General features: G+C 57.6%; 1 protein-coding gene across 2 annotated transcripts in view; it reads left to right on the top strand.

Moving 5' to 3' along the window:
- NLRC3 (NLR family CARD domain containing 3) overlaps positions 1-21,847 on the top strand; it is a 43,010-nt gene that overhangs the window by 5,189 nt on the left and 15,974 nt on the right. For both annotated transcript variants that reach the window (XM_075899081.1, XM_075899082.1), the window contains exons 2-7: positions 10,273-10,466; positions 11,864-12,124; positions 14,615-16,358; positions 18,309-18,395; positions 19,855-19,938; positions 21,699-21,782. In XM_075899081.1, the coding sequence (XP_075755196.1) occupies positions 10,460-10,466; positions 11,864-12,124; positions 14,615-16,358; positions 18,309-18,395; positions 19,855-19,938; positions 21,699-21,782 (2,267 nt within the window). In that variant the 5' untranslated portion in view covers positions 10,273-10,459. The remainder of the gene's footprint in view (positions 1-10,272; positions 10,467-11,863; positions 12,125-14,614; positions 16,359-18,308; positions 18,396-19,854; positions 19,939-21,698; positions 21,783-21,847) is intronic.

Genomic DNA, 21,847 nt, shown 5'->3' with positions numbered 1-21,847 from the left:
GGGTCTCTGCTACCACAGGCGTCCAGTTAGACACGTCGCCTTTCAGGGCTGAGTTGGCAGTTCTCTGAGCTCGGGGTTTCTATCCATAACCCACGGCTCTAAGTACTAGGCCATGCTCCCTTTCCAGAGCCAGGAACAGCACCCAGCATTTTCCCATTCTCCTGCAATAGCTGCGAGCCCCCCGGCCCTTTCTAGGGCCGTGTGTGTGTTAATGGCTGCCTTTCCTCGCAGGCTGACTGCTTTTGCTCAAGGGCTTGAGGTCTGTGCTGTGACTCTCAAGGGCTGGTCTAGGCCACCAGCTGAGCCACGATCCAGGTTGGCTGGGATCGTGAGCTGCTGCCATCGGATGGATGTTTGATGTCTTCTATTTGAGAGGGGTTTTGGGGGTCTGTGTTGTCAGTGGCGTGTAACGGAGGCAGGGAGAGGCTCCCCCCGCCTCCGCAAATGCTCCCTGGGCTGTCATTGGGGGGTCTCCAGACTCCTCTGTCCTCGGGAGGCACGCGTGTATGGGGGCGGGGCCTCCGGCAGAAGGGGCGGGGCTCGGATCTAGCTTCCCTGAATGGGGGAGGAGTCATGCACCTCACAGGACTAATTAGCAGATTCATCAGAGGCTAACTACTGGGTGGGCCATAGAGCTGGCCTGCTCCTGTCACCCCTCGAGCACAGCCCCCTCCCCAGCTCAGGGTTGTGGCACGTTGGCAGGGTGACGTGTGTTGGATCTGGGCTGTGCGGCCGGCTTGTAGATAAAGAGAGGGCTTGATTCGCCGGCCGGCCCTTTTCCCCAGCGGGAAACCCCTCTGGCAACTGCCAAGCTGAAATTGAGGGATCCAGGCGGATTCTTTGCAGACACGCAGACTCCTTAAATAACGTGCATAAAATGTTCCCGTTCCGGCGAATGGGTCCTGACAAAAGGGGGCAGCCCGAGGCAGGAATTGCGGGCAGCCCGACGGGGAACACGGAATGGGAAGGGGATTTGCTTCCACAAGCGACTCGGGGCACGTCCGTTCTTAAATGATTCGCAAGCAGGACAACGGCAACTTGTGCCCACTAATGTCTCGGCAGGGAAGATGTCGATCCTCTCCGATCCAGCAGGCAGGGCCGCCCCTGGGCACCCGCAGGATCCACAGCGGCGTCGGGCACCATGGCATTTGGGGCACCACTGCCCCATTTTTGGTGGTGTCCTAGGCAGTGCTGCGTGTGGGGGGCAGCAAGCCCCAGCCCCTGGCCGGCTCTGTCCCACGGACTGCCCTTACTGGCCGTTCACCAGCTGATTCCCCTCCGGCCTGCAGCTTGAACTGCACCGCCCGCTGCCTGGCCCCCACTTGCTCCTCCGCCAGCCAACCTGTCCTGCCCCTGCCCCCATGGCCCTCGGGGTGCAGGGGCTCGGGCTGCATAGGCCACCCCGATTTGTAAGGACAGCCCTGCCAGCAGGCAGCACTTTACAGTAGGGCTGGGGAACCCTTTGTGGGTCGGGGGCGGCTGACCCACAGAAAAACCAGTCGGGGGCTGCACACAAGTGAGAAGCAAAATAAACCAAAAGAACCCGGCGCTGACGTGGCCCCCAGCTGAGAAGGAGAACGCCCCTCCCCATGTTCGCACACCGGGGGGAGGGGGAGGCTAGTAGATTTTGTGATGGTGGGGGGAGGGGCTGGAGCACCAGCATGGGCTCCCCAGTATTGGGTGGGGAGCCTGTGTCTCAGGGGCCGGATCTAGGCAAGCTGGGGGCCACACCTAGCCCCTGGGTCTTAGGTTCCCCACCCTGCTGTACAGCAATGAGAGGTGAGCAGCAGACTCTCTGTATCTTCTGAGTCAGATCTACTGACGTTAGCCGTGCTGCTTTGGGGGACGTCTACCCGGGGGGGTGTTAGCGAATCCAGGTTAAGAACACATCTTAGAATAGCAGTGAGGAAGGAGCAACTGGGCCTCCCTAGAGGCTTGAACAGCAGCGAAAGTAACTTCACATTCTTACAGGTGCTGCCCCATTGCAACGTGGGCCCCTGCCGGCTCTGTAAATAGCTCCCTGCCGGCTTTCGCTGCAGCTCAGCCAGCCCTTGCCGGAGCCACGCACCAGGGCGCCCCCCCGCTGACTGTCACCTCTGGGCTAGAATGAGTAAAAGCTGAACTGCTGAGCCACCTCTGCTGGTCTGACCCGATTTAGCTCCCGGAGCTAAGCACCCGTCTTTTGTGGTGTAGACAGACCCTGTCGCTCCAGTTCACTTTGGAGAACCAGAGCGGCTCTGGGAGCAGCAGCCTGGCTTCCCCATCCAATCGCTAACTGATTCTGAAGCTAAAGATCCCAGGCTGGTTTCTGCTCCGGGGGGAGGGAGGAGGGCTGCCCGGGGGTGGGAGTTTGGCGCAGGCTGTCATGGGGAGAGCAGCAGACTCAGGAGAACTTGTTCCCGGGTCCCTCCTGATGTCGGCGCTTGGCTCTGGCGCCAGAGACACGTTGGGAGAGGATCGCCATGGGCCCCTGCAATGCCCTGTCTGAGCATGACGGAGGACACCATCTGATTCCTATTAATAGGACTTAAAGGACAAGAATTAGACACTGATATGGGCACTCCATGGGATGCTGATACAATCTCTCGTTCCCTAGAATATAAAGGCTCTGGAGAACGCTGAGTTCAGCAGGGTGAATAGTTCACGGGGCTACGGAATACTCCGGTTTATCCCAAATCCAAACCTCCACGCTGTCCAGATCCCGTCCTTGTCCCAGCCGGAGACACACGGTGCACAGGGCATGTCTGATCTGGGGACAAGGACAAGGACACAGCGTTGCAGTGCAGACATAGCCTGACTGGCCCATGTCAGAGGCAAGGCACGGGCCATAGAAGTCCTGGGTTCCTGACTTAGAGACAAACGTACTTACCTGGGCTGGTGTCTGGCCAGGACATTAACTCGGGCCACGGCTGCTCTAGGGATGTAACACCTCCAGGTGGTCACGTCCTCCGTTTTACATGACAGGTGGAAAACGCAACAGCTACTGTGGCATGTCTAGAGCCTCCAGGCTCTGCTGATGTCCATCAGAGCTTGGTTCCAATCAATTCACTTCCATTGGACAGGCGTAGGGAATGGCTCCCGGTGCTGTGAGCTAAGCTAGTCTAGTGCTACTGCGTGGATAGAGGAGCTGCAAAGAAGGGAGATCGTGTTATCTTGGGTGTTGCAAGTGAGAGCCCCCGGTGGAAATGTTTGGTGCATGGTTCAACCAGCAGGCACACGACTCAGCTCCTTGCACTGGTGTTGAGAACAGCCCAGGCATGTGGATGCTGATTGGCCGTGAGAAACCCCTGGAAATGTCCGTGTCCTGGGTGGAGTGGTGGTTTAATCCCTCATCGGCGGCCTGTGTAGTCCATGGTCACCTGAGCCTGAATTATTCCTGCGTCTTCCTTTAGAAATGTCTTTGAGCCAGTCCCGCTGAGCAGGAACGCTGATTCCACTGGGGCTCCTGGCAGTGTCCTCTCTAATCTCTTCCATCCAGGTGCAGAATAATTTTATGTGCACTGAGACGTGGTAGCTGTGTGGATGGAAGAATTCTTCTCTCGACTGTGCACTGTCTACACAGGGACTTCATAGCCTAGTTAAGCCAGTGCAATGTTGTTGTGCTGTCACTGCCTGGAGTGGACCTGCCTGGCCAAGAGATGCACAAGTGTGGAACGGCAGCTGGAGATGCACAGCTCTTGACTTAGCACCTGATAGCGTCTCTGCCTTTCTTGGAAGGGTGCCACTGACCTTTGATGATTAACGGTGTCGCTATCTTTAGCCTGGCTGCTTGTGTGCCACGCTGGCTTCCTTGTGGCGTGCCGGAGGGCTGCAGGGCATGGAGTGAGCACTGCCTCCTCCATGGAGCAGATGGAGTTTGCTTGGGGGGGGGGGGGGGCCCATACCTCTACCTGAAATCCATCACTTGTTTGGCGCGATGCAGCACCCCACTCCAGGCTCTGCTGGAACTGCATGAGCTGTGACCTGGTTGGAAAGACACTTTCTGTCTCCCCCTTTGCTTCTCTCCCGCAGCCAGTCACTGCACGTGGCTGGTGACGGATGGGGAACCATGCAGCTCTACAACGTTTCTGACTTTTCCCAAAGAGCCTATCGCTGCTTAAGCACATAGAGCGGCCATACTGGATCGGACCAATGGCCCATCTCACCCAGGATCCTGTCTCTGACCATGACCAATACCAGGTGTTTCAAAAGGCAGTTACTGAATGATCCACCTCTGTCATCCCTTCTAACCGCCAGAAGCTAACGGCTCAGGACACCCAGAACATGGGGTAACATCCCTGCCCAGCTTGGCTTTGAGGGCCCTGTCCTCCGGGAACTTACCTTGGTCTGTTTTTAATCCCATTATGCGTATGGCCTTCACAGCGTCCCCTGGCAACGAGTTCCATAGGTGGTCTGTGCGTCATGGGAAGAAATGCTTCCCTTGGCCTGTTAATTTCATCGGTGACCCCTGGTGTTCTGTGATGTGAAGGGGCAAATAACACTTCCTCGTTCCTTGTCTCAACACCAGTCATGATTGTACAGACCCCTGCCACATCCCTCCCCACCTTGTCATCTCTTGTCCACGCTGAGTAGTCCCACTCATAGAGCGGTCCGTGTTACTCTGTAACTTTAAAAACAAGTAGTCCTGTGACACCTTCAGGGCTACTCGCTGGCCACATGCAGCCCGCGGCCTGTTTGTTTGTGGCCCTCAGTGTGGTTTGGGTTTACGTGGGGCTCAGCACGTGGCCCGGGGGCGGGATCCTTGGAACGTGGCCTCCACTGGGAACACGCTCCACAATGGCGGGGTGAGCACTGAAAGATACAAGCAGACGGGCTGGCTGGCGCAGCTGGGTTCAGGGTGTCAGAGTTTCTAGCCCCCAGGGAGGAGGTGCCAGGAGTGCCGGGGCATTGTGGGAAGCACTGGATACAGAGCCTGAGAGGTGCTGACTGTCTCCCACGGGCCACGTTTGGGTCCGGCGCTGCAGCTTAAGGGTTAATCTTTGTATTCATGCCCATCAGTGTGAAAGAAGCTATTTGCATATATTTGCATATATATTTGCATGTAATAGCAGGGGAAATTGGCTTTGTAGTGCATTAACCAGTGAATGTCTTTGTTCAAGCCCAGGGTAACGGAGTCAGATTTGTAGATGAATTCCAGTTCTGCAGAGTCTCTCTGTAGCTGGCTGGTGACATCCCTTTGTAGAAGAAGGGCTGCTTTGAAACCCATGACTGAGTGCCCGGGCAGGTTTCGGTGTGTTGGCGTTTCTGGGGTCTGACTTGTGTCCATTTCTCCTTTGTTCATCTCTCCTCACGTAGAAGCTGTTCCATCCCTCCCCCCCCCCCCAGCATTTGTTGCTTTTCTCTGTACCTCATCCAGTTCTGAGCAACCTTTTTTGAGATGGGGTAACCACAACAGTGCACAGTATTCACGGTGTGTGCCTCTGTGGTGTCTCAGCTCTGCAGCCACGAACGAGGGCACCGACCCCACCCCACACGGTCATCGTATCACAGCCGCTGCCGCTCCCACGTACGCCTCGGGGCGGGGGGGGGAGGGGGTTGCTTTGTTTCTTCCTCCTGCTCTTTTACCCGGCTTCCAGCCCCCCGTCCCCGGGGATGGTCCTGGGAAGGCCTCTCCTGGCTCAGCGTCTCATCGGCGTGGGCCGTGCTGTCGGCCTGACCTGAGGGTTGGACTTGGCTGGTAGTTGTCACACGCACTTCCACTGCCCAGGAGCAGTCCCGTGCCTCCCCAGAGAGGGCTGCAGTGACGCGCTCGGGAGGCAGAGATGGTGTCACTTCCTGGCCGACCAACAGTGGCCGACAAGCAGCCACGGCGCCGTGTGCGCGGCCGGGAGCAGCCAACATGCTCAGCAGGAAGTCCCATCATGAGCGCTGACGTCCCGGGCCAAGCATCAGCCGGTTATCAGCCTTCGCCATCCGCCCGTGATGAGCGTCCCGCAGCCACGGGGTCTCGCCAATTCAGTAGGCTTGGGCCAGAAGAGGCGGAATCGGAGAGTCATCAGAGGAGGCCTGTAGTTGTGTAGGCCCTCACGCTCCCCTCTGAGCCAGGGCTGCCAGGTGTCCGGTGTCGACCCGGACACTCCAGTATTTTCTGATTTTTTCCCAGCCAGGAGGCAAAAATCCCAGGTGCTTATTGGTTCTGCAGGGGAGCTGTCTGGCCCGGAGCAGGGAGACAAGATTGCTGATGACTGACAGCAGCCTGTTAGGACCAAAAAGCCTCAAAGTCATTTCTTAAAGGGGCCATGCTGGGAGATTTTTTAATTGATTAATTAATTAATCAAGTAATTAATTAATTTGCTTAATAACTCTCAGGGTCCTTTTTTTTCTCAACAGTTTTGGTCTCCCCCCTTTTTTTCTCAACAGAATTTTTCCCCAGTGGGGTTTTTTTTGGGTGGGGGTTCGGTATTTTTGGTTAAACCATCTGGAAACTCTGCTTTGAGCAGCTGTCGATGAAGCGGCATAGCTAGGGATGGAAATGGGACTGGGCCCCAACCAATGGTCCCTCTCCTTTTTGCCATCCATGTGCAGAATAAAATGTGTTACATGCACCGCGGCGTGTGTGGATGTGCACCACCAATAGAAACACATGCTGCCACCTGTGGGTGCTCTGCTGATCAGTGGAGCAGCATTTGAGTCTCTCCTGGGCGGCCGCCCAAGCACTCTGCTTACAGGGACCACAGCCCCCAACTTACGGAGGGCAGGTAGCTCTGACAACACCACAAATCATTTACATTCCACGTGAAGAAACTGACTTCGACGTGGCCTACACAAAGGCTCTCATCTGGGTGCTGGTTGGATGGGCCCTGCCAACCGTAGCTACACCCCGTGCTGGACCAATGCCCCAGCATGGTGGAAAAGGATACCGTGCCCCGGAGGAGTTGCAATGAAATGCTTCTACCTGGGGCTTTGGAGAAAGTAGGTCTGGCGAGGGCCACGGCACCCCTCCGCCACGCAGCAGGCAGTGCTGGTGAGAAGGTTCCCGTGTGCTTCCGGGGGAGAGACGACATCTCGGCAGCTATTTCTTTCCTGTCTTGTGGCTTCTGCCACATTTAGCTTTACAGAAGCTCTCCAGTGCGCGGGTCTTAGGAGACATGCTGCAGCCGCCACAGCGCGTTCGAGGCCCCCGGCGGCGCCCTGACGCGCAGCCTGTGATACTGTGTGCGCTCGGTGAGCTGCGCTGGGTACAAATGTGCCACTTCAGCTCTTGGCACAGCCCGCGGCCCGGCGTAAGGGCGCAGTCGCGCTGGCGGGGCAGTCGCGTGCCTGGGCAGCCTGCTAATCTCCCTGCTGGGGCTGGGGCTGGCGCGAGCTGTGGTATTTGCAGGAACTCCTGACTCAGAGGCAGAGAAGATCGGGGCGTCTTCTCTGGTCGTCCTGGCAATGTGCAGAGTTCAAAACCGAGCAAGACATGCTGGGCCCTGGGGAACGAGCAGAAGGAGCAAATCTGTGCTGCTACCTTTTGCAGATGGATCCACAGGCCGGGGGTGGCCACGCACATGGACCTTCCCAGCTGCATACGACAGGCCTTAGGGGTTCAAGAGACAGGAGGCACCTGATGGGGTTCGGGACATCAGCCCTACTCCTGCTGAATCTCTGGCCCTGGCGGGTGCAACCCACAGGGCTGAAACCCCAAGGCCCCCCCCTCCCCGTCCTGATGGCTAGAAGTCCCTACCCCCCACTACTGCAAGGCAGCGATCCTGAGCTCCCCCTCCCCTGCAGTCTGGTGGCTGGAGGATGGGGGAGATGGACTCTGTGAGCCAGACTTTAATGGCCAAAGAGCCACCCCTGCCACAGACCAGTTGATGCTCTGGGCTGCCCCAGGTGCTGTGTTGACTGGGGGTGTTTTTCAGTTTGTGGGCGGGTGGCCTACACGTGCAATTGCATGTGACATGGATGCTGCAGTCTGGGTGCTGGAAGAGCCTCCGGACCGTGCATCACACACTGGCCACCACACAGCCAGAAGGAAGAACCGATTCCTTGGTGGGTCGGATCCCAGTGGCTGGGTTAACACGGGACTGATGCGTCTCTGCCCTGGCACCAAACCGCACTGGAGCTCTTCCTCGGGTTCAGACGCTCCCCAGGTGTCTGACGTGGAAATGGGCTCAAGTAGCACAGTCTGATCTGGAATTGGGTGCACATCTGCAGTCTCTTGAGGTCAGGGCGTTCTGATGCAAGCTCCGAGGCCTGGGCCATGAATTGGAGCTGAATTTGAAATTCCTAACGGCAAAGGAGAATGTAAGAACGGCCACACTGGGTGAGATCAAAGGTCCGTCTAGCCCGGTATCCTGTCTGCTAATAGCCAATGCCAGGTGCCCCAGAGGGAAAGAACAGAACAGGTGATCGGTGGACTTAAACTGCAGCAAGAGAGGTTTATGTTGGACATTAGGAAAAACGTCCTGCCTGTCAGGGTGGTGAAACACTGGAATAAATTGCCTTGGGGGGTTGTGGAAACTCCATCCCTGGAGATATTTCAGAGCACGTTGGACAGACACCTGTCAGGGATGCTCTAGATGGTGCTTGGTCCTGCTGTGAGGGCAGGGGACTGGACTGGATGGCCTCTCGAGGCTCCCTCCAGTTACATAAGAACATAAGAACGGCCATACTGGGTCAGACCAAAGGTCCATCTAGCCCAGTATCCTGTCTGCCCACAGTGGCCAGCACCAGGTGCCCCAGAGAGGGTGGACCGAAGACAATGATCAAGAGATTTGTCTCCTGCCATCCCTCTCCAGCCTCTGGTAAACAGAGGCCAAGGACACCATTTTATCCCCTGGCTAATAGCCTTTTATGGACCTAACCTCCATGAAATTATCTAGCTTCTCTTTAAACTCTTTTATAGTCCTAGCCTTCACAGCCTCCTCTGGCAAGGAGTTCCACAGGTTGACTACACGCTGTGTGAAGAAGAACTTTCTTGTATTAGTTTTAAACCTGCTACCCATTAATTTCATTTGGTGTCTTCTAGTTCTTCTATTATGGGAACTAATAAATAACTTTTCTTTATCGGCCCTCTCCACACCACTCATGATTTCTAGATTCTAAGTGCTCCATCACAGACACTTGTATCCGCGGGTGTGTGCCCATGTATGTATTGGCATGGACAGGCCTTGGATCCAGCATTGCAGGTGGGCCTGTCTTGAAGCACTGGAATGCCAAGGTAGGGCTGCCAGTGGTGTTTAGCCTCAGTCGCCGTTAATGTTCAAATAGTCTCATTCACGACCATTATTTATTTAATTGTGACGTGGAGCCAAAGCCCCACTCGGGGATGGGCATTAGAGTGGGCAGGAATTTTTGGCGGGAACACGTTTTCGTTGGAAAAGGGCGATTTGTCCAAGTTCTGCGGGAATGTTTTATCCTGCACGTGGATGGAAAAGCTTAGCGGGAACATTGCCCCACCCATCAGTTTTCACCTCTTTCTGGAGGAGGGATCTGTGCAGAGAGACCTCCACTCGCGATCAAAAGGGGCCTAAAGGTTTTCTTTTGGCGTCTCAAAGGAGACGTTTCTCTCTGCTAAGTGACTTTCCTCCCATCTCCCGCTGCACGGGAAGTTCCTGAGTTTCACACAAAGCCAGGCGACTCGGCGGCGATGCTGTAGCACTGAAGGGGAAGGCGTGCGCTAGCAGGAGCAGGAGTCAGTTGCGGAGTTGAAAATAGAACGAGTACAGAGCTCTGACGGGGCTGGCGGCTAATCCACAAAGGGGACAGCAGGCTTTGATCTGACCTGCTCAAAACGGAGCGAGGCCCTTTGCAGCTCGGTTCCAGGTTTTTGGCTTTGCATCTTTTCCATAAAAGAGGCAAATCCCCACGAAGGAGCAAGGGATTGCTTTGCTCTCCTCAGGCCACAGTGCCTAGGGAGCTAGGGTTCCATAGCACTGCGTGCGGAGTGGGTGGGCGGGCGGGCACTCTGCAGACGGCACTGGGAACGGGGCTGGCAACACCATCGCTTTTCCCAAGGTCTGGCCAAGGCAGGCACTGTAGTCTTGGCACTGGGGCGATGGCATAGGCACTGAAAGCTGGCTTGGGGGGTCCAGTGTAAGCTTTCAGCAGAACACGGCACTTGCAAGAGCAGCCTCACTGGTTCTCGGCTGCACAAGCTGGTCTCCGCCAGAAGCAGCTCATGCACCATGACAGGGCAACCTCTCGGGTCGCGAAATGTTTCCCGGTTTCTCGGGTCGTCCCCTCGTGGTTTCCCAGCAGGCTGCGAGGAAAAGCCCCGGGGCCGGGTGTGGAGCGGTGATGGCCACCGCCCTGCTGCTGATGCCTTTCTTCTCCCTCCCTCAGAGCCATGGAGAAGGGCTAGCGGCCGCAGAGGGAGCCGTGCGTGATGTGCCCTCGCTGGGGCCTGGCCTGAGAGGACAACGCCGGGCAGAGTCAATGGGCAGCCAGAGGCGTCTGCCCGCCAGCCGTCACACTGCAGACGGAAGGAAGGCCCGATCCCGAGGCCTCTAATGCCAGCGGAAAGCCCCCGATGGAAGGTGAGCAGGGGCGAAGGGCGAGCGTGTGTAACGATTCGGGGTCTCTCGCAGGCCGGGCCGGGGGGCAGCGCTGGTGGCAGCTGCCGGGGATTGCCGTGGTGAGCCACAGTGTAACAATTCTGAACCCCTCCCAGGCTGGACCAGAGTCGCAGCCTCTGTTCCGCTCTGGCCTGCGTGGTATCGGGCAGTGCTTAGCCCGGGGGAGCGGGGTTACTGGCCACGGACACGAGGACGCTGCTTTAAAGTCTTCTCGTGTTGACGCTGGCAGCTGCAGAGCCCCTTTCTATTAGGCTGGTCCCCCGGGACTTAGCGTGGGTGCCATCTCCTCCCCTAGCCAAATGCCCAGCGAGCCCCGTGTTCCTTACCCCCCGTGCAGCTGAAATAAGGAGGAGGCGTTCGCAGCGCGGCCAGAGAGGTGAAGACCCCTTGACTGTCCAGCGTAACCACCCGGAAACGTGGTGACCGCTGGGCCTGGCATGTCCTTCCTTTCCCAGACCTGAAGAGGAGCCCCAATTGCCTCTTGCCACCTGTCCAATACACTCTTGCCCCTCCCACCTTGTCTCTAGGCAACGGTAAAGCTAGGCAGGACTACCCACTCCGTCTATGGGGGTGGCAGTCAGACTGGGCGACGTGTCTCCAGTTGATCAGGTTTTTTAAACGAGTTGGAAATCCCAGGCAGATGAGACTTCCTAGCAAGATTTCTGGTGCTTCGCGTCGTCACTGGGGAGGAAATCTTTGCGGAATGCTCCTCGCGGTGCTCTCTTTGGAGTGAAAGGGGGCAGGGCTTACCAAGCCATTTACTGTCATAACTGATGTGCCGGGGCTCTCCCCGCGCACATCACGCACTGGTATGTTGGCTTTTGGCCCAATCCAGGCCATGCACAGGTGCCCAGAAAGGGCTTGAGTGCGATGTGAGTATTTGGTGAAAGCTGACATTGGCTGAAACTGATTTGCCCAGATCCGATGGGCAGAATTTGCATCTCTCAAGATTTTCTGCTCAACCTTTCTCCTTCCAGGGAGGGGCTGGCTTGTCTCCCATGCATTTGTCCCTGGAATGTGTCTTCTAATGGAGGAAGCAGAAACAGTGGGGCAGGAGCGTGGTAGCTCAGCTGGTCCTGGACTTGGTTTGGGGTTCTCCCGCTGGCGCCCGATGGCTTCAGCCTAGTGCCTGGTTTGGACAGAGCTTGTCAGGCCCAGTGTTATCTCCCTGCGTATTCCCTTCCTGGGCAGCTCGTTCTGTCCGTTATAGTCTGTACAGAGACGGCCTTGCCCCAGCCGCGTGATCTCCGAGAAACTCGCCTCTCACCCTTCTGAGCAACATGTCCGGAGCACGTGGCAGGCCCGGTTCCCGTCAGGGACTCCTCATGCTCATTGCTCCCCCCTTCTCTCCCTCCCAGGGGTCTGGATCAACCGCTACCGGAAGCAGCTGGTGAGGTGCATCTCGCCGCAGCTCCTGGGGGAAATCATCTGCTACATGCGGAAGCTGGACCTGCTGAGCGCTGAGGAGGCAGGCCAGGTGCAGGAGGCGAGCTCCCTGTCGGAGCAGGTCAAGGCGGTGATGGATCTCCTGGCTGGGAAGGGCAGCCACGCCTCCCAGTCCCTGCAGACCTACCTAGAGACAACCAACTCCCAGCTGTATCTCCACATCACCGTCTATGGTAGGAGATGCTCTTCTCGGTCTCCTGGCTGAGAGCAGGTGTGCCATGAAAAGTCTGCGTGTGGGCCCACCCGTCAGCACGGGAGGGTGTACCCGTACCATCCACTGAGCCAGGGGCACCCTGGGGACCCCCTTGGAGGAAGGCAGCTAGCCAGGGACACTGAGATACTCCCAGTCCCAGGTTCCACGACCTCTCCAGGCGCTGCGAGGAAGTGACTTGCCTGAGATGTACGTTAGATCAGCTGCGCTCTAGTGTGAACCCCTGGCCTCCTGGCGCACACCCCAGTTTGTCTCCTCGTTTCTCCAGCCGCCTCAGCAGGATAAATAAGTATGAAAGGCTGCTTAATAATGGCCACTCTGAAATGCAGCTTCCTGTGGGAGAGCTTGGACAATGCGACCAGGGTCTGCTGCCTGGCCGATAGCGGATAGCAGCCCTCGGGAACATTCCGGGGAAGGGGCCGCGAGTGAAAGGCAGCCTCACGCAGCCTCCACACACGAAGGCTTGTGCTAGAGTGAAAAAGTAACGGCCGTGTCCTGAGCGCCACAGCCCCCAACCCCAGGCTTCCCGACCGAAATCCAGCATGGGGCGACCAGTGCACACATGGGGCTGCTCCTGTGAGCCACGCAATGGCAAACCGGAGTCATTGTCAGCTGAGGCTAAACAAGTCTGCGAAAGTCTTATCTGGTGCAAGGTGCATCTTCCAGCCCCGTTAATGTTTCATCACCACGGACTAGGTGCCACTAAACTCCCTTATGGTCCACACGCATATGAATTTAAACTGTTAACCGGTATCACCCGAGCATAGGTCTGAATGCAAACACTCCTCCTGCAGTAAAAGGACGGCTTTTGTCTGTTTCATGTTCCTTGCTTGGGAAGCAGTTGAAGTCAAATCTAGAAAAGCCACGAGGAGTAACGGTAGTTCGGATTAGAGATCCTAATTCGAACTACCTGCTCCGTGTCACGTGTAGCTGCGGGCACGGAGTTCGGACTAAGGGACATTTAAAAATGGCGGCGCCTGGGAAGATGCAAATGAAGCCCGGGATATTTAAATCCCGGGCTTCATTTGCAACTTCGAATGCCTACATTAGCCTCCCTAGTTCGAACTAGGGGGCTAGTGTAGACAGACCCTCAGATCCTAATAGATGTCTTAGGTCATGAGCTTTCATGGGTAAAACCCACTTCATCAGATGAGCTGGAGTGGAGATTACAGAATCTGGGGTCTATATAACAGCAACAGCAATTACCTGTCAATTTTAGGACCAATGTTAAGGAACCTAATTAATCAGGGTAGACTTGTGTCTCATTCACAGCATTTGATGTGGAGATTTGAATATCAAAGCTAAGGAAACTGTCTTTGTAATGAGTTGACCAGTTAAGATCTTTATTCTAGCCTAAAAGATAGTGTTGAGCTTGTAAATGAACTCTAGTTCAGCTGTCTCCCTCTGTAATCGGGTGATAAAATTCTGTTGTAGAAGGACGGCTACTTTTAAATCCATTACTGAAGAGAGGTTAAAATGTTCCCCTACCAGTTTATGTGTGTTACCCTTCCCGATGTCTGAAGTGTGTCCATCTAGCCTTTGCCATAACTAGTCAACCCTTTCCAGTGTAGACAAAGTCTTCAAACGACTGAGCGATCCATTCGCTGCCCTGTCGTTTGCAGCCCTCTCCCCTGAATTTGGCCAAGATTTTCTAGCAAGGAAGCAGCTAAGAGGAAAGGGTGTACGACGAGGTACATTAATTCCCTTCTACTTCAATGAGCACGTCCGTCTGTAGGCTCGGTCACACTCCTAAGGGCGTTCCAGCGTACCCACCCCTGGGCCCAGCCGTTAGTGGAACTGCACTCCTACAAACCCAGGCTCACGTGGACGCCTCCAAGTGGCATCTGTCTGGGGAGGAGACTGAGTGGGGACCTTGTGCAGAGGTTGGTAGCTGAACGTGGGCTGGCCCGTGTCTCACGCGAGCGACACTGTGAGCAACTGGCCTGCAGAGCGAGGGGCTAGCGTGGCTACCAGAGCCCTTCCCTGGCGAACGAACGTCTTGCTAATGGACACAGATTTGCCACTTCGGGCTTTTTCAGCTTCATTAGGAAACGTGTAAAACTAGCCTGGACGAAGTCCGACAGCACCTGCCGGGGGACAGTCATACTCAGGGGCGGCTCTAAGTACCGTGAGTCAATGGTAGGTGCTGTCTCCTGCCCTGACATTCAGTCAAAACGTTATTCGACCAAGTGGGGCCAGCCAGCCGCCAGAGCAGTTCCAGCCCCTCCTTTTGGGCAGCTGGTGGCATGTCTGACTGCACGTCAGGGCAGGAGACTGCACCCTCGCCGTCCCGTCCACAGCCCCTACCACCCTCCCCCTTGGTAGCAGGTTTTCATACTCACTTTCCTGGCCTCCAGAAATGCCAGCAAAAACGAGAAAAAGTCCGGCTGTGCCCGTTGTTGATGCTGGTGGTCGTTGTCTCTCTTGACCAGTTTTGCTTCTCTCTCCACAGACCCGATGGTGCAAAGGCATTTGGAGAGTCTCCAGAATCGCTACGGAGCGGGCGTGGAACCTGGCCGGCTGGAGAGGCTCACCAACCTTCTGCTGGTGGAAGGCTTGACCGATATTCAGCAGAAAGAGCATGATGTCGTGCAGATCGAGGCCACCAAAGGCATGAGAAACGTCTCCAAGCAAATCCCTCTGGAGAAACTCTTCCTGCCACTGACTAAGGTCAGCATTCCTCCCCGCATCTCTGTGACTGTGGGCGTGGCCGGGATTGGCAAAAGCACCTTGGTGAAACTGTTTGTCTGCATGTGGGCCAAAGGGGAGCTCAACCAGGATATCGTCTTTGTGCTGCCTCTCGCCTTCCGGGAACTGAACGCTTACGAGAAACTCTCTGCTGAGCGGCTCATCCGGTCGGTGTTCCCTCACATCACAGAACCCAGCTTCATTTTTAGTGGCACGGTCCGGACGTTACTGATTCTGGACGGCTTGGACGAGTTTAAGACTCCTTTAGATTTTTCCAACACAGTCGTTTGCACGGACCCCAAAAAGGAGATTCAAGTGGATAGCCTGATCACCAATATTATCCGTGGCAACCTGTTCCAGGAAGCTTCAATTTGGGTCACTTCACGGCCCACAGCCGCCAGCCAGATTCCAGGTGGCCTCGTTGACCGGATGACAGAAATACGAGGTTTTGGAGCGGTGGAGATCAAGGACTTCTTGGACCAGATGTTTCTTGAGAACAAAGACTTATCCAGTCAAGTCTTGGCTCATCTCAAGGCGAACAGATCTTTGTACACAATGTGTACAGTTCCTGCCTTTTGCTGGATATCGGGCTTCTCCCTGGGCTATTTCCTAAAGAACAGCACTGATCAATCCCAGGAAATGCCAGCTGCTCCTAAGACCTTGTCCGAAGTCTACTCCTATTACTTTAAAATGGCACTGAGCAGTGATTGGCAGGAGAAGCAGAAAGAGACTCCCAGGATAGAGCAAGCTACAAACAGCAGCAAGAAACTTGTCGGTAACTTGGGTCGCTTGGCATTTTATGGTCTGCTCAAGAGAAAGTACGTGTTTTCTGAACAGGACATGAAAGCCTACGGCCTAGACCTCTCGTCACTACAAAGCAGCCCGGGCAATCGGCTGTTACTCAAGGAAGAGACGCAGGTCTCCTCCGTCTACTACTTCTCCCACTTGACCCTCCAGGAGTTTTTGGCCGCCACTTATTACTACGTGTCGGCCAAGCGAGCCATGTTTGACCTCTTCACGGAGAGCGGCATGTCCTGGCCCAAGTTTGGCTTCCTCAATCACTTTAAGAACGCCGTCCAGAGATCGCTGCAGGTGGAGCAGGGGCAGCTGGATCTCTTTGTGCGCTTTCTCTCTGGCCTTCTCTCGCCACAGGTGAACCGATTGCTGGCCGGGTGGCTCGTGGTGAAGGATGAGCACACCAGCTTCCGAGGCCACGTGGTCAGCTTCCTGCAGAGCTGCCTGAACACCGACTACGTCATCTCCTCCAGGACTGTGAACATCATGCAGTGCCTGTATGAAGTGCAGCACATGGAGCTGGCCAAGTCTGTGGAGGAAGCGCTGAAAACCGAGAGTTTAGCCGGGATGCTAACCCCAGTGAATTGCTCGGCCTTGGCTTATCTCCTGCAGGTCTCAGAGGTGTGCATGGAGGAGACCAACCTCTCCAACTGCCTCACCTACAATATCTGCAAAAGTCTGCTCTCCCAGCTCCTCTTCTGCAGCAACCTCCGGTAAGTCAGACTAACGTCTCGGGGAGGCAAGTGGAGTGTGTCCACTCACCTGGGATGCACAGTGGAAAGCGGCTGAGTGGATGGCTGTCCTGCAAAGTGAAATCTACTCAGAGGTTGGCCGTGGGATAGTCACGCAATGTGTGTCGTGTTCAGAGCTGGGGGCTGAAAGTCAAAACTCTTGGGGCTTCTAGTCCTGGGGACAGCAGTAGAAGGCCTATCAAGGTCCCTCCCAGTCCAGTGAGTCTACAGTTCTATTTTCACCTCTGCCACTGTCCTTGGGCAAGTCAGTCCAGCTCTGTGCCTCACTTTCTCCACTTGTAAAGGGGACAGTATACTACCCGTTTCACAGGCATGGTGGGAGGGTTGATTAATCCAGGGTCTCCTGCAGGAGTGGGTGGGTGAGGGGCTGTGTTCTATAATGTGCAGGAGGTCCGACTAGAGGGTCGTGATGGTTCCTTTTGGTCTGTAAGCTCAATAGATTCAAAGTGCCTTGTGCTCTCTGGGTGAGAGGGCTGGAGAAGGGAAAGTGGCAGCGATGAGATGCCAAACATCACGCTGTGATTGCTCTTCTCTCTGTATCAGTGGCTGATGAGCTTTCTGAGGCCATGTCTCCACTACCGGGAAGATTGATGCTGTGGTGGTTGATTTTCTGGAGTTTGATTTAGCGGGTCTAGTAAAGACCTGCTCAATCGAATGCTGAAGGTGCCCCCGTTGATGCCATGCTCCTCCATTCGCAAGGAGGAAGGGAAGTCGGCGGGAATGTTTGCTCCTGTCAACCTCCCGCTGTGGAAAGTTGAATTAGGGAATGTCGACTCCAGCTATGCAACAAAGGTAGCTGGAGTTGCGTATCTTAATTCAACCTTCCAGGTAAGTATAAAAAAGGTCTGAGATCTGCCAGTATTGATTTGTGGGGGCCTCTCAAGAGACTAGAGAGCCTGGAGTTGGGGTTTTTGCTTTCTGGGCTGGTAGAGAGGAGAAGGCGGGTTTACCTGGGCTACTCTCACGCTGGTACCTTCAGCTCTGAGGAGCAGCGGCTAAGTCAGTCGCTTTCACTTTACAGTGCTTGGCCTCTCTGCCGACGTTATCGGAACGGTGTCAATGTGATGGGCTGAGGGGTGAGAGAATAGACTCAGGGGACTGGCAGGGACCTGGAGAGGGCATCTAGTCCCCACCCCTGCCTCCTGGCAGGACTCAGCATTGTATTACACTTCTCCCCTAGGGCGTGGACTTGGGACCCCTCTCCTTTCCCACTGGCCAACTGGACAGGCCTTGAAAGACGGTCGGGTATTGCTGGGCTGGCTGGGGCAGCTCATGGGTAGAAGATTTTGCCTTCCACTCACAGTCCCTGGAGCGATCTAGCCCCGCCTTGGATAGACCTCCCCAGTCGCTGCCCCTAATGTCAGACTTAGTACGTCCAGCTGGCCAGGACTGGCCTGGCTCCAGCACAGTGCCTGGGAGGGTTGGGCATACCTGGCCCGTGGGAGCGATAACCTGGTGCCAGCCTCCACGACTCGTCCAGGAGGCCGCGCAGAGACTGGTCTCGCTGTACGGGAACAGGCTTCGTGCTCCGATAGTGCCCTTCCCGGGAGGAGCCCAGGGCGCTGAAATGTGGTGTTGGTGCAAGGGAAGAGGAAGAGCGGCGCCTCCTGCAGGAATCCCGGGAGGCTGGTGTGATGAGGTTATCCCGGGAGAGCAGCCCCCTCGCGCGTTCCCAGCCAGGGGCAGCAGCGCCCTGGCGCTCATTGCTGGGGGGTGGGTGGAGGTAGCATCTCCGGGGGCATCCTGCCCCTGGCGGAGGCCGCTCTGTGAGCTCCTGCACATGGACGCGCCACCGCTCAGGTTCTTCTGCGAGCTCTCGCGCGGGCCGCTCGCAAGGAGCGTTTTCTCCTGCGCTGCCCACGAGCAACGCGCCTTGTTCTCAGCCACCTCTTCTGCTTCCCTGCTGGCCAGGCTGGACAACAACAAGTTTAAGGACAATGTGATGGAGCTGCTGGGGAGCGTGCTGAGCGTGAAGGATTGTCAGATTCAAAAGATGAGGTACGGGCTGGCAGACGCGAGGGCGAGGGGCCTGGTGTCTGGGGCCGAGGGGCCTGGCGTGTGGGGGCCGAGGGGCCTGGTGTGTGGGGGGCGGGGGGCCTGGTGTCGGGGGGCGAACGGCCTGGTGTCTGGGGCCGAGGGGCCTGGTGCCTTTGGGGGGCGAGGGGCCTGGTGTCGGGGGCCGAGGGGCCTGGTGTCGGGGGCCGAGGGGGCTGGTGTGTGGGGGCCGAGGGGGCTGGTGTGTGGGGGGTGAGGGGCCTCGTGTCTGGGGGGCGAGGGGCCTCGTGTCTGGGGGGCGAGGGGCCTGGTGTCAGGGGCCGAGGGGCCTGGTGCATTTGGGGGGCGAGGGGCCTGGTGCCTTTGGGGGGCGAGGGGCCTGGTGTCGGGGGGTGAGGGTCTTGGTGTCTGGGGGATGAAGGTCCTAGTGTCTGGGGAGCGAGGGGCCTGGTGTCGGGGGGCGAGGTGCCTGGTGTGTGGGGGGCGAGGGGCCTGGTGTGTCGGGGGGCAAGGGGCCTGGTGTGTGGGGGGCGAGGGGCCTGGTGCCGGGGGGCGAGGGGCCTGGTGTGTGGGGGGCGAGGGGCCTGGTGTCGGGGGGTGAGGGTCTTGGTGTCTGGGGGATGAAGGTCCTAGTGTCTGGGGAGCGAGGGACCTGGTGTCGGGGGGCGAGGTGCCTGGTGTGTGGGGGGCGAGGGGCCTGGTGTCGGGGGGCGAGGGGCCTGGTGTGTGGGGGGCGAGGGGCCTGGTGTGTCGGGGGGCAAGGGGCCTGGTGTGTGGGGGGCGAGGGGCCTGGTGTCGGGGGGCGAGGGGCCTGGTGTGTGGGGGGCGAGGGGCCTGGTGTCGGGGGGTGAGGGTCTTGGTGTCTGGGGGATGAAGGTCCTAGTGTCTGGGGAGCGAGGGACCTGGTGTCGGGGGGCGAGGTGCCTGGTGTGTGGGGGGCGAGGGGCCTGGTGTCGGGGGGCGAGGGGCCTGGTGTGTGGGGGGCGAGGGGCCTGGTGTCGGGGGGCGAGGGGCCTGGTGTCGGGGGCGATTGTTGAGGACCTCAGTGATACAGCCTGAGCCGAGGGGTCTGTTGCCGGCGGGGGCAGGGGGTCTGTGGCCTGTGACGGGCAGGAGGTCAGACTGGTGGCTCACGATGGACTCTTTGGAACGATGCCGTCGGGCCCAGGTAGTGGCCGTGTCTGAGCCTGTGACATGTCACTGCCGGTCCCGGCGCGGTGCGGCACCTTCCCGCTGCCCTCCTCGGGCCCAGCAGAGCAGCTGTGGACAGGCTGGGCCGTGGGATCCCCGTCCAGGCAGGTCTCCGAGCAGTGAGCACTCTGCCTGGCTAAGCCCTCAGGCTGCAAAGGACTCAAGGATTGAGTGGAGTTGTACTTGAGCAGGGGCTTGGAGGGAGGCAGCAGGCCAGGGGCTCGGTTTGCTCTTTGGCTCACGGCTAACTCCGGTTTCTCTTCCTGGGCAGCCTGGCTGAGAACCAGATCGGTAACAAAGGGGCCAAAGCCCTCGCCCGATCCCTGATGGTCAACAGGAGCCTGATGGTACTCGAGTAAGTTCCGGGTGTTTCTCGTCTGACGCCGTGTGGCCTGTGGGCACCCGTGGGCGCCTGTAGAGCACTCGCGCGCCGGCCGCGGTTTCCGTCCCGAAAATGGCTGAAACCAAACGGGTGACGCCCACTGACCCGAATTTCTCCGCACTGGAAGATGGCTGCTACCGTGCGTGGTCACTTCCAAAGGGGAGGAATGTCCCCGTTGTAGGGTTCCAGATGGAAATGTCCATCCGCAGGCCCCTTTCCGCTTTCTCAGATCTGCTGTCACCAGATTTCAACGATTCCAACCCCAAAGCGCCTGAGCGGCTGACGTGCAGTGAGTGAGGCTCATGCCATGGCCGCTGGTGGGAAAACCCCCAGGCGAAATCCCTTCCCTGCTTCCCTCGTGTCCGAATGAGCGAGCAGACCAGATTTCAAGAGTCTTCGTAGCGTGGCCTCTGCACGTTCCCATCAGAGCCGCTCTGCGGCCCCCCAAAGCATCCCATAGTGAGTGTGACAGGCAGAGCAGAGTCCACCCCAAAAACGCCTGGGTGTACGTAGGCAAAACTGGTTCCTGGTTTGCTGGTGGCCTGACCCGCTGTCTGGGGAAGGCAATGCGCATCTTGCAGTTGCCTTCAGTGGCCCCGCGAGCAGGCCCTGGTGACGTGGGAATGCATGTGGCAGCCTGGAGCGTCTAGCAATCGGCTAGTGTATTACATGTGCCGGGGACGCCTTGTCACCTGCCCTGGCCCCGGCGTGGAGAACGACCCGTGACAGAGTCCAAATGAGGGACCCCAACAAGTTACTTATGGAGCCAATGTCAGGGGCTGGCTGGTTCCTTCCTTGGCATGAAGAACCCTCGCTGCTCCAACCCCGGCTCCAGAGCCGCTGGGATGCAGAATAGCCGGGGGATCCCAAACGTGGGTGACATGGCCTCAGCTGTTCCCTGCAAAGCTCCACGCCGAGGCACACGGGGCGCAGGGTGCCCTACCAGCGGGGGATCCAGCCTGGGAGCAGTGACCTGACCCAGCCTGGGCCGCGTGGTGGGTGGTCAGCTGCCGTGGCCGGAAGGGCTAATGGGTCTGTAGACACAGACAGGCCACGGGTGCTCCCAGTGCTGGAAGAGAGCCCAGCTCTGGGCTCCCCAGCCCAAGAAGGGAGGGGATAAGTTGGAGAGGGCTCCGAGACGAGCCACAGAGAGGATTGTAGGCCTGGCAAAACTGCCTCCCTGGGACAGACGAAGCTCCTGGCTCTGATTAGCTTAACGAGGAGAAGGCAAAGGGGTGACCTGGTCAGGCAGTAATACCGACCTGGGAAACTGAGCTGACAGTCGGCTCCCGAGCGGAGCAAGGTCCCCCGCCAGGATCGGACGGGGTAATTAACCATTGGCACGACCTGCCACGCGGTGGGTGGATTCTCCCTCACGGGCAAGTTTCCAGCCAAGGCAGGCTGGTTTCCACAAGCTGAGCTCTGGTCAGCGAGGGACTCTGGCCCATGCTCTGCAGGAGGTCGCTACACGATCACAGGGGTGGGGCCCGTCTGCCCTTCGCTGTCTGTCTGTGGCCCGGGGGCAGGTGGCTTTGTCCTCCCAGGAGGATCTAGCAAGCCTCTCGAAAGGCACCTGCCTTCCGGTTCCAGAGGCTGCGCCCCCCCGGTGGGGAGGATCAAGGTTCACAATGAACGTTCGCCCGTAACGCTCTCGTCAGACCAGTGTTGTTCTTGTCTCGATTTTCTAACGTTAGCGTTTCTATCTCTCCCTGTCCCCGCTGGCCCTCCCCCAGCCTTCGCAGTAACGCCATCGGGCCCAAGGGGGCCAAGGCCCTGGCCGACGCGCTGAAAATCAACCAAGTCCTGCTGTCTCTCACGTAAGTGCTGTGGGTTTCCCTGCTCCTGACAGCAGATTGCTTACGGGCCCAATTCCAGGTGGGAG

Source organism: Pelodiscus sinensis, chromosome 16 (genome assembly GCF_049634645.1).
Source record: "Pelodiscus sinensis isolate JC-2024 chromosome 16, ASM4963464v1, whole genome shotgun sequence".
Taxonomy (NCBI): Eukaryota; Metazoa; Chordata; order Testudines; family Trionychidae; genus Pelodiscus; species Pelodiscus sinensis.
The sequence above is the reverse complement of the archived record's forward strand: the minus strand, read 5'-3'. Positions and strand labels throughout refer to the sequence as shown.